At 26.9% G+C, this 16,249-nt stretch overlaps 1 protein-coding gene across 1 annotated transcript; it reads right to left on the bottom strand.

The window, feature by feature from the left end:
- Positions 1–4,354: 4,354 nt before the first annotated feature.
- LOC113872973 (ethylene-responsive transcription factor RAP2-7-like) lies at positions 4,355–8,553 on the bottom strand. The gene is made up of 8 exons (XM_027510895.1): positions 7,663–8,553; positions 7,343–7,368; positions 7,012–7,042; positions 6,821–6,908; positions 6,599–6,735; positions 5,978–6,087; positions 5,682–5,812; positions 4,355–5,011 (listed from the first exon to the last, which is right to left on the bottom strand). Exons 1-8 carry the CDS (start codon positions 8,184–8,186, stop codon positions 4,829–4,831), a joined length of 1,230 nt encoding a protein of 409 aa, XP_027366696.1. The 5' UTR covers positions 8,187–8,553; the 3' UTR covers positions 4,355–4,828.
- Positions 8,554–16,249: the final 7,696 nt, after the last annotated feature.

Below are 16,249 nucleotides of genomic sequence, written 5' to 3'. Positions count from 1 at the left end.
TAATAATCATAAGTTTTATTATGAATATATAAAGAAATAAGTAGTCAATTTTATATATAAATTTAGAGTGTTTTCATATATTTTTTTTTAAGAGAAAATTTAATTGTTTAATTTAAAAATTCCTCTATTTATATGAGAGTATTTATTTCTTTAATTAATCATTTATTATTTTATTAAATAAATTTTGTATACATTTTAGAATTTTTGCATGTAAATTTTGCTTTGAACGAATGGGTAAAGGAATTTAAGATATTTTAAAAATGATATAGAATAATTAGATATATTAATTATAATTAAGACATTAAATGCAGGTGATGAATTATATTTGTTAAGAAGAAACATAATTAAAATATTGATTGATAATTAGTTATAAACCACGATAAATATCACAATTCATATACATCATAGTAATGTTAATATTTTTTTAGCACATTGATTAAAGAATAAAATAGAAAATTTTCTTAAAAAGTGCATTAAATAATAAGAGTAAACTCAAGATTAGTTCATGTAATTATGAGCGTCAAATTAGTTTATGAAATTTTTTCATAAACTTATTAGTCTTTAACTTTTATTATGAGATTTTGTTATAAATTTATTAGTCTTTAACTTTTTAAAATGTCGGACATTTTAGTCCAATCAATGATTTTTTATCTTGTTAATTTTTGGTATTAAATAACACATGGATACCAAAACTAAGTCATTTCTCTCTCTTTCACTCTAACAATGTCCTTTCCCTCCACATAAACACTAACAACAAAACCCGCCATCTCATCACCCCTTAACTTCCCCTCACGTAAGTCTTTCTGCTTCTTATCAATGGAGAGGGAAATGAAGGATGAAACGACATTGTTGAAGGAGGCAGTGGTGGAGGCAGTGGGTTCAGTGGCAATGAAAGTCGTAGGGTGGAGAGAAAGGATTAAACGATACTATTTTGGTCCCTTCACAACAAAAGTTAACAAAGTTATATCAGAAATCGTTAATTAGGTGATGGTGGACAATGGAAAGGGAAAGAGATAGCGAAACAACATCTTTAAAGGAGCTGGTAGACAGTAGTAAAGGAAATGAAGGATGAAACAATGTTGTTGAAGGAGGCAATGGTAGAAGGTGGTGGTTCCAGTTGGAAAACTTTCCAGCACAGAGTTTTCTAATAGAAGACAATAAGGAAATATTTTCACCTTGAACCTCTAATAGTTTGCTTCAGAGATAAAGCAAATACCACATTTTGTTATTTTATTATCAATATCAGTGGAAAAATGTTATTGCTGTTAACATAACAAACACAGATGCATACTCTTTTCAACATGTTCTATTATTAAGTAAAATTTGTGTGGGTCTCACTAAATAATTAATGAAACTCATTTAATAAAGGATAGAACTCATTATTAAATGTGACTCATATGAATTAATAAAATATTAAACACTTTAAGAGTGACTGCCACTTGACATCCTCTAGCTGTGAACAAGTAGTCTTCTTTTATTAGTCAATTCCAACTGCATTGGTGAGTAAAGTTGGATATCTTAAGGGTTAATATAGTAAGGGGACACGTCGTGAAGTAAAAGAAAAACTACTGTTAGGCTTTATGACTTGAAGATACTGATGCATCAGTTTTTACTTTTGACACTTCAAGATGCTCAATGATCTAAGTTTTACTAAGCAGTGCTTTTAACACATTGATTAAAGAATTAAAAGTAAAAAGTTTTTATTAAAAATTGTGTTAAATTATATTAAAAATTATAAGAGGAGATAATTAATTATATTTTCTTAAAAATATATTTTTAATTATTTAACTAGTATCTTAAAAACACTAACATTTATCTTATATTATGATAAGTTCTTTGGGTGAACTTGTGTTTTTGTCCTAAAAACACAAATTATCTTATATTATATTAAGTTCGTTGGATGAACTTGTCTTGTATTTATTTTGTCCTAAAATCACAATATTTGTGTTGCTATTTTTACTTATTGATTTAGAAAAAGATATATTCACTACAATAAATATCATAATTTAGTAACATAACATAACAATTCATCAATCAAAACATTTTAAGTTTTAAAGAATACAACAACAATCAAAACTTATTCTATTAGGTGAGATCATTTATATGAATTATATAATATTACTGAATTTAGTCAAAAATTAAATTTTAAAAATATTAATCAAAATATTTATTTTAATAATATCTGCTAAGATTCTTCTAAATTTCTCTTTATCTACTAAAAATCATGTAATTCACTTTTTTGTCTTCAAAAGTCTTCTCTATATATGATCAAACTACTTTAAACAGTTTTAAATCATCTTTTTCACTGTCATTTTTCATGTGATTATTCATCCATCTTAACATTGTCATTTTTGTCCTTTTCAATTTTTTCTTATATTGTTCCTTTAAGGCCCAATATTCACTATATATAGGATAGTTAGTTGTATGAGAGTACAATGAAACTTTCCTTTCAACTTAATAAATATTTTACAGTCACAAATAACTTATTATCTGTTCTACTTTAACTATCTAACTTGTATTATATGAGTAATATCTTTATTAATTTTCTCATTATTCTATTGAATTAATCTCTAAGTATTTGAACTTAGAGAGTTGCAATATAATATTATCTCTAATTTTAAGTTCCAATGCATAATCCTCATCTTATTTTTATTTTTTTTAAACCAAAACTTTTCTTTATGCATGCTTAATATTTTATCCAAATCTTTAGATTTTCTTTTTTTACTTTTGGTAAACGAATAAATCTTTCTTTCACCATACTATCTCAACATCTTGATAAAACTCTTTAAAAGCCTTAAAATGTGTTTCACTCACTACTTTTCTTGTTTCATTTCTTGCATTTCAATACTTTGCTCAATTTTTAGCATTGTTACAGGCATGCAAAGTTTTAAAACACATTATTTTATCTCTAATATTCTCTGGCACACTTTTCTTCTACCACCATGATTTCTTGCCTTTTGGTTCACAACCTCTAAATTTATCCAAAATTGTCTTGATAGCTTTCCTAACCTTTAGAGTTATTTTGTCCCAAACAATATTAGCACTACTTTGTACAATCTAGCTATCCTCCTCGACTAAATACATCTAAAAGTTCTATTATTTCCCACCTTTATAAATTGTCAACATCAAAGACCAAGATCCTATGTTGTGTAGTAAGGCTCTCTCTAAGAATCATTTTACAATCCTTGCAAATTCTTTTGTCTAGATTCCTTGTCAAAAGAAATTGATTTGCAACCTTGAGACCCACATTCTTAAAAATGATAATATGCTCATCTATTTTCTTATAACAAGCATTTATAATCTTAAAGTCATAGGCCATTAAGAAATCAAAAATAAATTATTATTATTTTGTTTAACTCTCCAAAACGAAAACTACTGAGAACTCATATGAATTGCCTTGTTTCAAAAACAATATGTATGTCCATTTAAGTCTCCACCAATGAATATCTTTTCGGCTTGTGGAATATCTTGGATCAACTCCTCTAAATCTTTCTAAAACTTTGCTTTTAAAAGAGCTTTTGAGCCAACTTGTATATCATAAATACTAATAATATTAATAGTGTCTTGTACAACCAATAACTTTAAAGACATGATTTTGTCTCTAATCTTTTTAATCTCTACCACATTCCTTTTCAAGTGTTATCCACAATATGCCTACTTCAGTTTTTTCTTTGATTTTTTCTATATACCAAAATTTAAAACTTGTAATATCAAATTCCTTAGCCTTATCTCTAACTTTTTTTTATTTCTTAAAGGCATATGATGTTAATATTTCTATACAAATTACAGTGTTCACTACTTTCAACGACTTCTTACCAATGTTCCAATATTTTATGAATGAAAGCAAAACACGCATTTTTAAACTACATATTTGTCAAGCCAAATATTTACCTTTACTCGTTTAACACTATATCCAAAAGACATTAAAACAGTGGTTCTTGTTCATTTAACACTGAAAAAATGGTTCTTGTTCATTTAACATTGTACTCAAACATTATTTCCAAATAATGACCTAACTCTGGTATAATATCGTCATGAGTGATCTGTGTTTTTTGTTTCCGCAAATTTTATATTAGTCGTCAAAAACTTAACACAACTTTTCTCTTTTGTCTACCTGGGACTGGTTATGGTGGCACAGACAGAGTTAGAAGATGTGGTTCAATTTTACATCAAAAGCAAAAAGGGATTAGATCAAACGAATGGAATTTTTAGGGGACAAATATTCCAGCCTGCTATAACAACCTCCCTTCTCCAATAACATAATTCTTCTTGTGCTAGAACTTCAGGCTGAGTTCACAAGCTGTTGTCATAAAACTCGGGTGTATAAATATTAGTTAAATATATACACGCTGCAACAAGTCTCCCTTACTTTAATTGCCTTCGTATGAGGCAATATTATATTCTGAATCACAATGAATGTAGTAAGTTATTGGGTAGCCATTGCAATAAATGCTTGGCATTAATATTAAATACAGTCACAACTTAATGAAATCAATAGATTATACACCAAATATGTATCCTCTCGTATTGTTAACTAATATGATATGTCATAAAAACATTTTTTTATCAAACAAAGACCCACCATAATTGGTTGTAGGACTCACAAATAAAATATAATGAAAACTGTGTCTTTCTCTTTCAAACATAACCATATCATGTTGTACAATAACACAAGAGGATCTAAAATGTATAATTATGAATTCTTGCTCACCTAACCTTCCAATAAGGAAAAATAAATATGCTGAATTTCTAGTGGTCTCAGCCACTCTGGCCCTTGAGGTAGTTAATAATGGGTAATGTGGTTGAGCCAATGAAATTGTTGGCATAATTAATACATGTGCTGATTGGAAGTGTGAGTGATGAAATAGCTAGAAGAAGACACGAATCCTGATGATGCTGCATTTGATAGCAGTGGCCCTGAGGCAATGGTGCCATTGCTGCAAAGTTGCCACGACACGTTGGAAAAACTTTGCGAAGGAACATGTTTTATTCTGTCTGCCATATCTTTCTCCTGACAGTAAAATACATTATTTAACATTAGAAATGTTTACAAAGATATCCCTTCAAATATTGTAAAATTCATTGTCTTTGTTTTGATTAATTAAATATTTTTAAAAAGTAAATAACTTTATAAACTTTGTTTACATTTTTAACTTTTAATTTAATAATCAAATTGATAAAATTCAACATTGATAAAAATTTATTTAAGTACCGTAACTATTAAAAACTTAAGCTTAACCCACTTTAAAAAATTAGCTCATTAACTTATGAAAAAAGGATTATCCATATTTTATAAAAAATTATTTGTCATATTCTTAGTTAATGAGTATATTTGTCCAAAATATTTCTAAAAAAATATAGAAAATCTTGTTGTCCTAAGACAATTTTTAAAAGTGAATTATTCCCAACTTTCTAATTATAGCATATAAAGATTTGCTCCTATCAACCTATAAAAAAATATTGCAACAACTAACGAAAGTTGGTTTAAATGGCAAACGATTCGGTATCGCTTAAATAAGGTCTTAGATTTAAGTCTTTATGTATGCAAAAAAATTTTAGTAATAGACTCATTCACCATATTCAAGTGTGTGACCCAGGTTAGATCTGAATTAAACTGGATGAGAAAATAAAATATAATAATAATAATAATATATTCAAACAAGAAGCAAAGCAAACAGTACCATTGTTCCTCTTTCATCGGGCACCTTAGATGCCATACATCCAAAGGCAAAGCCTCCTCCACAATCACTTTGCTTCAATTTTTTAGAGGATGGAGAAATCCCCAGGCTCAAATCAAGATTATGGCAAGTGCCTGCATCAATTGTAAAAAGAAGTTTATTTATACTTACTAACAAAACAGCAAATTTATTGATATAATAACTAGAAATGAGTCAATTTTTTCAATCACACATGACAAGAAAAGAGACAAAGCAGGAAAAGAAATTGAGAGCCAAAGATACACTTCATCTCTTCATACCAGCTATGCCAATGCTGGAATTTGCAATTATCTCTCCCTTATAGGAACAGGGCTTAAAACCGTTCTCCACTTCTCCATCATCACACTTGATGGATGACTTGGGATAAAATCTGCACACAAATTATAAAATGAAAATCTCTTTTGGACTAAACTCTTATAATCGTACACAACTTTATTGTAGGACAATAAATTTATTATCCCAATGAAGGACTATTGGAGCTTTCCCTGTTGGATAAGCCTGCCAGTGGCTCACATATCCATAAGTATCATGGCAGAGAAACAAAGTAATGCCGACTTAAATAAGATAGCACATTAGCAAAAAGATATCTAAATTACAAGGCACTACTAGTAATGTATGCAAATTTCTCTCCATATTCACACCAAACAAGCAATTATAGCATAGGCTCAACTAATAAAAAAATTGCAATATATATTAAAATAATAATTAGAAAAACAACAAAATCTTTGCTGAACTTGTTTCATTGTGATCTTAAAAGTATTTTGATTGTGCCTGTAAACACTGTCCTCTTACGACAATTACCCACAGGTCACATTAAACATTGCATATATGATATGACTAAAATTTGAACAAGGCTTATTGCTGGAAATAGCAGTACTCACATATTGCCAACATATGGTGCCATTCTTGGTTCTCCTTGACCATGTAATAAACCTTTGTCTGTTGAACTTCTCCTTGAGATTCCATTGACTTGTCGACGAAGTAACAGGACAAACTCTTCCTTACTCAAACCTCTCATCTACATCCCAATTAAATTATGAATTTAGTCTACACACAAGATTCAAATAGAACTGATAAAGTTATCCATGTTTGTTCTTTAATACCTTATTCAAATCCTCCTCATAATCACTCAAACTAAAGTTTATATCAGCATCCACTCCTCGGAATTTAATAGCAGCCCTATCATATGCTCTGTACAGATAACAAAATCAAGTCTGTGAACAAATTTTACAGATAAACACACCACAAAAAGACTTACAAACAATGTAGCTTCAATCAAAGCTATAGTCCTCACCTTGCAGCAGATTGAGCAGTGTCAAATCCACCTAACAAAAATCAAATTAGACCAATTCAGCCAACCACAAAAAAAGGGTCTCATGGACACGTGTTAAATAATCAATAAAAGGAAAGTTTTTTATTCAGAATGGGATGCACTAAAAATCACAGTGGAAATGCATTTATAACACTTTTTGATAAAAATTTTCCATTTTTAATTCTTTAATCCGTATGGCACTGATTATCATTTACCAATAAAACAAAACACAAATTCAGCCACAAAAATAGCTCCCAAGTTCCAATCAATAATTTAATCAAAACAACACCAACCAAATCAAATATCCACTTACCCAAATAGACCTGCTTCCCACAATCCCTGTATTCACAGCCACAAAAAAAGCAAAAACTCAACGAAGTGAGAAAAGATCACCAAACAACTCACAAAATCAAGGGCAATAACTGAGAGTATTGCATTCAAGCTTTTAAATTGCAGTTGCAATTGCTTCATGGTTATCAAAATTGTGGAAAATTTCAGGCCTCCAAAAACCATAATAGCGGCAGCAGCAACTAAAGTTGCAAACCACAATTTAAAACCTTGACTGCATTCATTAATCAAAACATATATAGAAAATAACATGTAAAAACAGAAATTCAACATCATTTATCATACCATATATGTGACTCCCATCTACCAGTCCTACGGTAGAAGGTAACACCGCGATACTGAGAGCTGCGAGACCGTGGTCCACGCCTATTTTTCCTTACATGAGGTAGCTTCTGCTGCAAGTTTCTCACTCCATTTTGTGCATCATCATTCACTGGAAATGACAAGTTCAACCATTGAGTCTTCCCCCACAATCCCAATTTGAAATCAGGCACTCTACCTCCTCTATCAACAGTCACAGGAAAAAGGGTTCTTGTGACTATCCCTCCCTCTTGTCCCATGTTTTGTTCCATCTTGTCCCTTTCAGTGCCACCAAATTCTGAACCATCTCTTTCTTTCTTCAGTATGTCAAAAATGAAGGGAGAAGAGTTGTTTGAGGAATCTTCTTCTGCAGGGTTCCACACAGAGGAGTTGGAGGTTCTAGAATCTGATATTTCAGGTGGAAAACTTGGAAGTTGCACCCCCTTTTGTGCCCAGGTTGAGTCAGCATCAACATGGTTAATGTCAATATTGAGATCAAACATAGCCATGTCTTGGAAAAGCTTCTGTCTAGTTTTCAAATCACACCCTTTTGAAAGAATCTTATGTACTTGCTTGTGCAGTGAAATCAAAGTACACTGAAAGTAAAATTGTCTCAAACTAGAAATGTGAGAGAGAGAGAGAGAGAGAGAGAGAGAGAGAGAGAGAGAAAAGGACCCTTTAAAGGTTGAGCATAGAAGAAAAAAAAAGAGTGAAATTAAGGTAAAGGGAAAGAGAAGAATTGGAACTTGTTCCAGGATCAGAGATAATAAGGCACAAAAACCTGTTGGAGACTGACACAGAAGTGAAAGGCCTCAAATGCAGAGATATTGTGAAGTGTAAACTGTGAGGCGAGAACACACGGGACTACACGCTTGTCCTTTATCTTTGGATAGGGGTAAGGTAACATAATATAAACATGATTTCTCACACACTGTTTCCATTTTATTCAAGTCTTTTACAATTGGATAATTTCAAGAGGATCCCTTACTTATAATACGTACTCTAACTTTTTTTTTATGACAGAATCTTATTTATTACTTAAATTTATTAAAAATATATAAAAATATGAGTAAAAATTATTAAATTAAAAAAATTATAGTTTTTAATAAATTTTAACTAATAATAAAAATATATATTTAAAAACAGTGTGTTAGTAGCATTTCTCATAATTTTAAATTATTATGCAAAACTTTTTCATCAATTTATCTATTTATTGAATAGAAAACTATATACTTTTATTTAAAATTAATACTGTTATGTAAAATATTAAGATTATTAACATCAATATATTTTAAGAAGACATAATGTTACTTTATAATTTTTCTTCTTATGTCATATAATTTTTAATGGATTGTTTATAGATTCGCCTCAATTTTGATTATACAAGAAACGAAATGAATTACTAAGATACAATGCATGATTGGGAAAGTTAAGTAGAGTCATAAGAATAGAAAAACTTCACCTCATATAAGTGAGTTTTGTGAAAAACTTAAGGGGGCTTATCACCATTAGTCAAGAAACAATAGATGATAAAAAGAAAGCTTAAATAAATAAATATTATTTAAAATTATACTCTCTTTTAAAATTAGTTTTTATTAAAAAAATTATTGACTTTAATCCTAAAAAATTGAAAGATGTATTTAGGCTCAAATAATTACATAGTTCTTTAAAAATACATATTTTTAAAATTGATTCATATTAAAATTTTATTTTTATCTTTAAATTAATATTTTTTATTTAGATAGCATCTTACATATTAATTTTTTGAGTCAGTGTTATTTGATTTTAAAATATTAATTTATGGGGAAAAAATTTTAAGATGGTTAAAAATTGTATTATGTGAGACTTACTTCATTATGTTTTAGTGAACTAGTATTTCTATTTTTCATCGATTGAAATAATATAAAAATTGTCTATCATGTATAAGTGCGTGAGGAAAAATTTGCCCTTATCGTGTTTAATTTTACCTTAAACAGCATGAATATAAGTCATTTTTTATAATAATAAAAGCATTACAATTAAAAGTTAATTGATTCTAAATAGTAAAATACTATAGTGTTGAATATAATGATAAAAGATTATCTTATTTAAAATTTTATAAGACTAAAATAAAAAAATTAATAGAGATCAATCTTAAAATAAAAATTATTTTTTATATTAATTATTTATTTAAATATTATGTATAAAATTAGCATTATTATATGATAAATATTACATAAAATATTGTTTACTTAGTCATAACTTAATGATTTTTATGTCTAGACTATTTAAAAAAAATAGAATTAAATACAATAAAAAAATTAGTAACGATAAATTTTAAAAGAGGATATATTTTTAAGGAATATTTGCTTATTTAAGCTTAAGAAAAAAAGAGAGTATATAAAACTCAATAATAATAATAATAATAATAATAATTTGCTTAAATTTTTCTCTTTTTCTATTATATTATTCATTTTATCTTAAATTTATTTCATTTCCTTCTTTTTTTTCTTTCCTTTATAGACATTGTTATAAATTTTTTTAGTTAAAATTGTATTATTTTATAAAATTTAAAATTAAATATTGTTGTTATATGTCCCACGACTGTATTAATTAAATTATCTTAAATAATGAACATATTGAGATTTTATTTGATAACCTATATAAAAATGGGCAATTATTATGTTATGTGGTTCTAAATAGCCAAATAAATGCATTAACAAACAAAACCAATCAAATGATGTAAGCTATAGCATAGTATAGTTGTCCTTAGTGATGAAAGTGACTGCAGAAAAGAAAGAATAAATTCTTTATCATGTGCTTTAAATACCGCTGCATCATTTTAAAGATTATATCATCAAATAATTCTATAAAAATATAAATTATTAACATATTTTTTTAAGAAAGATTAAATATTGAAAAAAAAAGATGAATAAGTAACTGTTTTATATTTTAATGATCTAATGCAATGATAAAAATTTTAAAATAAATTATAAAGTGACATTTCATGTTTAAAAGACTGATTAAATAATAAAAATATTTTATATAAAATGTGATATTGTCTCATGTTTAGCCTTAGATTAGAGTGGTCAAATCGGGTTATTTGATCCATATTAAGGTGGTTGTGTCCAGGGCAGGTCGAGTTAGATTAAATATGCCAATTTTTTATTTAAACTTTAAAATAGAGACCAAGTATGATCTAAATTTAATTTTATATTTAAATAGATTAAATAATTTAAACTTATTAAAAAATTAAAATAAATTAAAGAAAATATATATAATTAACTTATTTAAATTCTATAATTTAATATAGTTAAACAGATGGCTTTTTTTTTAAATATAAAAAATGCTAAATACCAAAATATAAGATTTTGGAGAAATTACAAGAATATGGAAAATTTATCCTTACAAAGATTATATAATTTAAAATAAATTCTTGTATTATTTTTGTTAAGATATAGTTCTTATTTATTATTATTATTATTATTATTTATTTTTTATTTTTTTATTTTTTGGTCTACTGCCTGATAACTCAACTAAAAGTTAACACTTAAAAGTATCTCCATCAATCACGTAAGCTCGAAAAATTACAAGTAAAACATGAAAGAAAAAATAAAAACTATACCCTAAAAAAATATAGAAATTTAGTTTAAATTGTGCAAATTTGGTAAGAATTAAACATGTAATCAAATATTTTTAAAAAATGGTCAATGAAAATTTTATTTTCTTTATAATTTTTAACTATTTCATATCTAAATCTCTGTATGTGGTTAAAAATCATCATTATTTGATGAAATCCCATAATTACAATAATTAGCCTTAAACAGATAGATGTATTAAAAAAGGCTTATTTTGGGCGCACTAACTAAGATGCAGAAACTAAGGTTACTGGGAAAAGAAAGAAAGATTTTGGTGATGAAGAAGAGGTAGAAAGTGGTAGATGAGAAAAGACATGAGATGAGTGTTTGATTTGCGGTGTATGGTTGAAGTGCCTTTTCAGCCATTCCAAAAGCCAATCATGCAAATTGGACCACATTGTCTCTTTTCGTTCTCCTCCATAAGCCATAAAAGCCACCACCCAAATGGATATAACTCCTTTGCATCTAATTATAGGGCACGCAATATCAGTAACAAAATTGGTAGAGTGGGCTATCACCATAGTTAATTGCTTCTACCTTTTCTCCATACACACCCTTTAATAATTGCCTCTATGCTTCTTCTCATGAGATTCTTTTTCCTCCCAAAAGATTTTCTTTTAATAAATTATAGTTTCTTGCCCTTTCATTTTCTATATGTGTAGTTTAATCTTCGTCACGTAATTTGGTAAATGAAATATTTTTATTTTTAAAGAAATTGATAGAATAATTAGAATTTCTTGTTTTACATAAAATTTAATTTAATTTTCATGCATTATTTGTATAAATATTTTGACTTTGTCAATAAATAAATAATACTTTTTAAGTATGAACTTAAAATAATTATCGTAAAAAATTAATGATTTTTAATCATGCAAAAACCTAATTATATTCTAAATTATCTTATATTTAAAAGATTTTAGTAAATATTAATTTATAAATAAATGGAAATATTTTTTTCATGAGTAAAAAATGGGAATAATTATTTTTGTGATAATTGATTATGAACTTACTAATTTTTTATAATAATTAATAATAAAAGTATCATCTTTTAGAAAGTTGAACTAATATACCTTAAAGCCATACAAATATTGGAATTAAAAATAAGAAATAAATGTCTTTATTCTTTTTAAATATGATGTTTGATCCTCGTTCTTAAAGCTTTATGCCCACAATTTTTCTATTTTTTTTTTCTCAGTTGGTTCTTTTATTGCATTTGTATTAGGAATCGTTATTTATCTACAAAGAATCCTAGGTGAAAGGTAAGCATCTTAGATGGATTTAAAGATGCTAACTTAAAATTTTAACTAACAAGCGAATTAACAACATTAAACTTTTATTTCTCGCTTAAACAAAAATAAATTTAACGTTAAATTTCTGCATAAACTGAAAAAATCTGTAACAAGTGCTAAAATTGTTACTCATGTAGTAATATAGTACTCTACCAAAATTTTATTTATTGTCATCACTGTTGAAGAAAAAAAAGGAGATGATAGACGGTCCTCTAAATGTTTTGCCGATAATTCAAACTACGTTTTAATAGAGTCTATGCTAAGCCCTTTATCAGTTCTTTTTAATTATATATTTTTAATTTTCCTTGTTGTTAGTGGTATATTAAATTTTTACTCCATTTCCATAGTTTCATTTGGAATTTAGTTTCTTTTCGTATGTATTCCAATTTTGAAATTTTTTTCATGGATTTTATTATTTATGGTTGAATTTTTAAACTCTATTTCAGTTAGGAATGTTAAATATGTTTTCATTGATAAATGGTAAGACATTATGATTATGTCATAGGAACAATAACAATCGACAGTGAGCTTATTAGAGAGTCCTTTTCTCAATGCTCTTTGTTGATTTCCATGAAGCCAAATTTTTATATATTTGGCAAATTAATATTCTGTTTGTTTAAGATAAAAATAAATATTGTATAAAAAATATTTAATTTTCAGAGATTTTTGTAAATAGAAGTACATTGGTGTGTGGTTACAATCATAAAATACTAATACCTTTTATTTAAAATAATTACTTGAAATAGCCTCTTAATATCGATTCTTGAAAAAATCTATTTAAAATAGCTTCTTAAGAACAGCAAAGAAGTAATTATTTTGGTAATATAATTTTAAAAAAGAACTTAACCAAACATCATATAATAGCTTCAAAGTGACTTTCTTAACAAAATAAGCTATTTTTTTAGAAAAAAAAATATAAACAAACAAGTTCGAAAATGCATATGTATTCTTTATGTTTAATTTAAAAGACCTTCAAGTTGTTAATTTTAATTTTCAGTTCAATTTTATTATTCAACTTCATTTTTACTTTTTTATTCGGTTTCTCAAATATAATGAAAAAGATATTAGAGCTGCAAATAGGAGAAAAAGCCACAAAACAATCAACTCCCAATGATTGGGATGTATCTAATTGTGCTTTACCCCACCCAATAGAATCATCAGGTTGATACTCGATAGTACAAACCCATTTACATGCAACCAGTTGAAGTCCTTCAAGTAAAATTCAATTTGGATAAGCTTGTGCAAACTTATTTGTAAAATAATAAAAATAAAAGGATAAAATAAATAAAAACCCATTTTATAATTTAAAATTAAATTATATTCTTTTACCTTTTATAAGGTTTCTCAATTAATTTTTTAAAATATTATGTACATAAGATTACTTTAATTTATAAAAAATATTTTTTTTCTATAAGTACTTTTGCAAAAAATTATCCAAACATAAATCTTGTGTGCCTCGCATACATTTCCTTGTTCATTGCGTTTTTGCAATCGTGATTTTGGGAAGCATTTTGCTATCCTTACATGGATAGGGAAGACAAATAAAGAAAAAAAAGACAAAAATTTGGAGCATAGTGATCAAAGGAGCATATTCGATCAAAGGATGTTGATTGCACAAAAGTTTACCTTTACAAAGTGCAATAAATGGCTTGATCATATAGGCTACAATGAAAGTATAATTCCGAAGTCTTATCATTTTTATTCCAACAAGTTCTCTTAATTATTAAATAATTGAATATGTTTTATTTTTTTAAGATAATAAATACATAATTTTTTTCTTTTTCAAGTTGTAAAAAATTATTAGAAGATAACTAAGACTATGCCTAGAAGTTAGGTTTAAAAGAAAAAGAGAGAGGTTGGAAGAGATTTAATTTTGTTTGAAAGTTGTTTAATTAGTATGAGTATATTTTTTAAGTTTTTTTAAATCCTTCGAAAGATGTTTTTTTAGTTCCTCATTTTGGAGAGTTTTTTCTCTCTCACTCTCTTGTACTATTTTATGAATAAGATTTTAAATTTTTTTAAAAAAATATTAGTTTTTCAAGTAATAATTTTTAAAATAATAAAAATATTAATTTTAAAATTATTTTTTTTAAAAAAATAAAATATAATAATATCATTTGTATAATTAAATCCCTCATCACTCTCCCTTTCAATATTAAACATCTAAATAAGAGAGGAGTTTAAGTCTCACATCACTTATTTTTATTTAGTCTCAAATCACTACTTATTTTTAAGGGACTTCTGTTTTATTGTTACTATATAAGTAATATTTTGTAATGTTTTTAAAATACACCCTAGTGAATAAAATATATTGTGGTTGCATATATTGTGTGTTAAATCATGTTAAATTTTTGTGTGTCTCTCTTTTTATTCTTTTTCTTTTATTTGCCCCCAACAACTAATATCAAAGTTTATATCTTAATATGTTTATGTGGTTCAGCTTTGTCTAATCTTTCACATAAAAAAAGACATGGTTCTTTCACGGGGCCTTAGTTTAGAGGAAGCAGTGGAGTTTCCAAGCAATAAAAGCAATGTCGTTGGAAGAGGGAAAAGTGAGGATTGAGAAGTTTGATGGAAGAGAATTTTAGAAAATATAGATAGAAAATTATTTGTATTAGAAGAAATTGTATCAACCCTAGACAAAAGAGAAGTCAGACAACATCAAGTAGTGATGATAAACGCGCTACACTAGGTGAGAGCAAATGAGCTCATTGTTTACAAAGAATTGCAATAAATCAGACTCCAAGTGAAAAAATTGTTAAGATTGTGTAGTCTGATTTAAGTCTCACGTCACTTATTCTTATTTAGTCCCACATTATTTATTCTTAAGAGACTTTGCTTTGTTGTTACTATAAAAGTAACACCTTGTAATAGGCGAATAAAATATGCCGTAAGTATGGTTGTGGACGTAAGTACATGTATGTACTCTCCCTATTTTCTTGTGTTGTTCTCTCTCTATTTTCTTTCTTCTATTTGCTCACATAAGAGACTTAGAGATTTAGATGAAAGAAGAATATAAATATAATGGGTAAAGCATATTATTCATCCAAATCTCACATCAAATTTTAAAAAAAATGTAAACAAATATTATAAATATGAAAGTTTATTTTGTATTTACTTGAGTATATTATGAAATTGGGTTATTATGTGTCAAGTAAAGGCTTGTAATTTGGTCCATCCAAAAATAGTAGGTGATAGTGTTATTAATTTTATTTAGTTAAAAATTATAAATTAAATTATGTTAAAAATTCATATATACATGTAAGAGGTGTCAAACTACATTAAAGTTTATGTTATTTTCTTTTCTTTTCATGTGAATGTTTTTACCCTCTAAAGATAAATAATGTAGAAGCCTCCTTTATCTCCTCCTAATTAAATAAGCTTAGTTTTCAAGAATGCTAATATAATTTTTAGCAGTTTATAATTTTTTTCTGTTAAAAAATAGTAGCTAAAAAAAATTATGTTGAAAGATTGTAGACATAAACAAAATATGATAAACCATGTTAAAGTTATTTTTTCTTCTATTATTAATATTATTTTTTATATATTTAAATATTTCAAATTATAAAGAATTAATCTCGGGTCATCTCTTCTTGTGTGTGCCAATAATTGTAATTTGTTTTTTAAAAAAATTAAAAAAGAATGATAATGTCTCCTTGTAAGGCA

Source organism: Abrus precatorius, unplaced genomic scaffold (genome assembly GCF_003935025.1).
Source record: "Abrus precatorius isolate BTA unplaced genomic scaffold, Abrus_2018 Scaffold7, whole genome shotgun sequence".
In the NCBI taxonomy this organism is placed as follows: Eukaryota; Viridiplantae; Streptophyta; class Magnoliopsida; order Fabales; family Fabaceae; genus Abrus; species Abrus precatorius.
Note: the sequence above shows the minus strand (reverse complement) of the source record. Positions and strands in the feature narration are given on the sequence as shown.

What these genes read in the sequence shown, in the direction of transcription:
- LOC113872973 (XM_027510895.1), bottom strand. Translation starts at nt 8,186, where the DNA reads ATGGCTATGTTTGATCTCAATATTGACATTAACCATGTTGATGCTGAC. An exon ending in AGATGGGAGTCACATATATG is followed by an intron (nt 7,369 to 7,662) that starts GTATGATAAATG and finishes CTGTGAATACAG; the next exon opens with GGATTGTGGGAAGCAGGTCT. An exon ending in ACTGCTCAATCTGCTGCAAG is followed by an intron (nt 6,909 to 7,011) that starts GTGAGGACTATA and finishes TTATCTGTACAG; the next exon opens with AGCATATGATAGGGCTGCTA.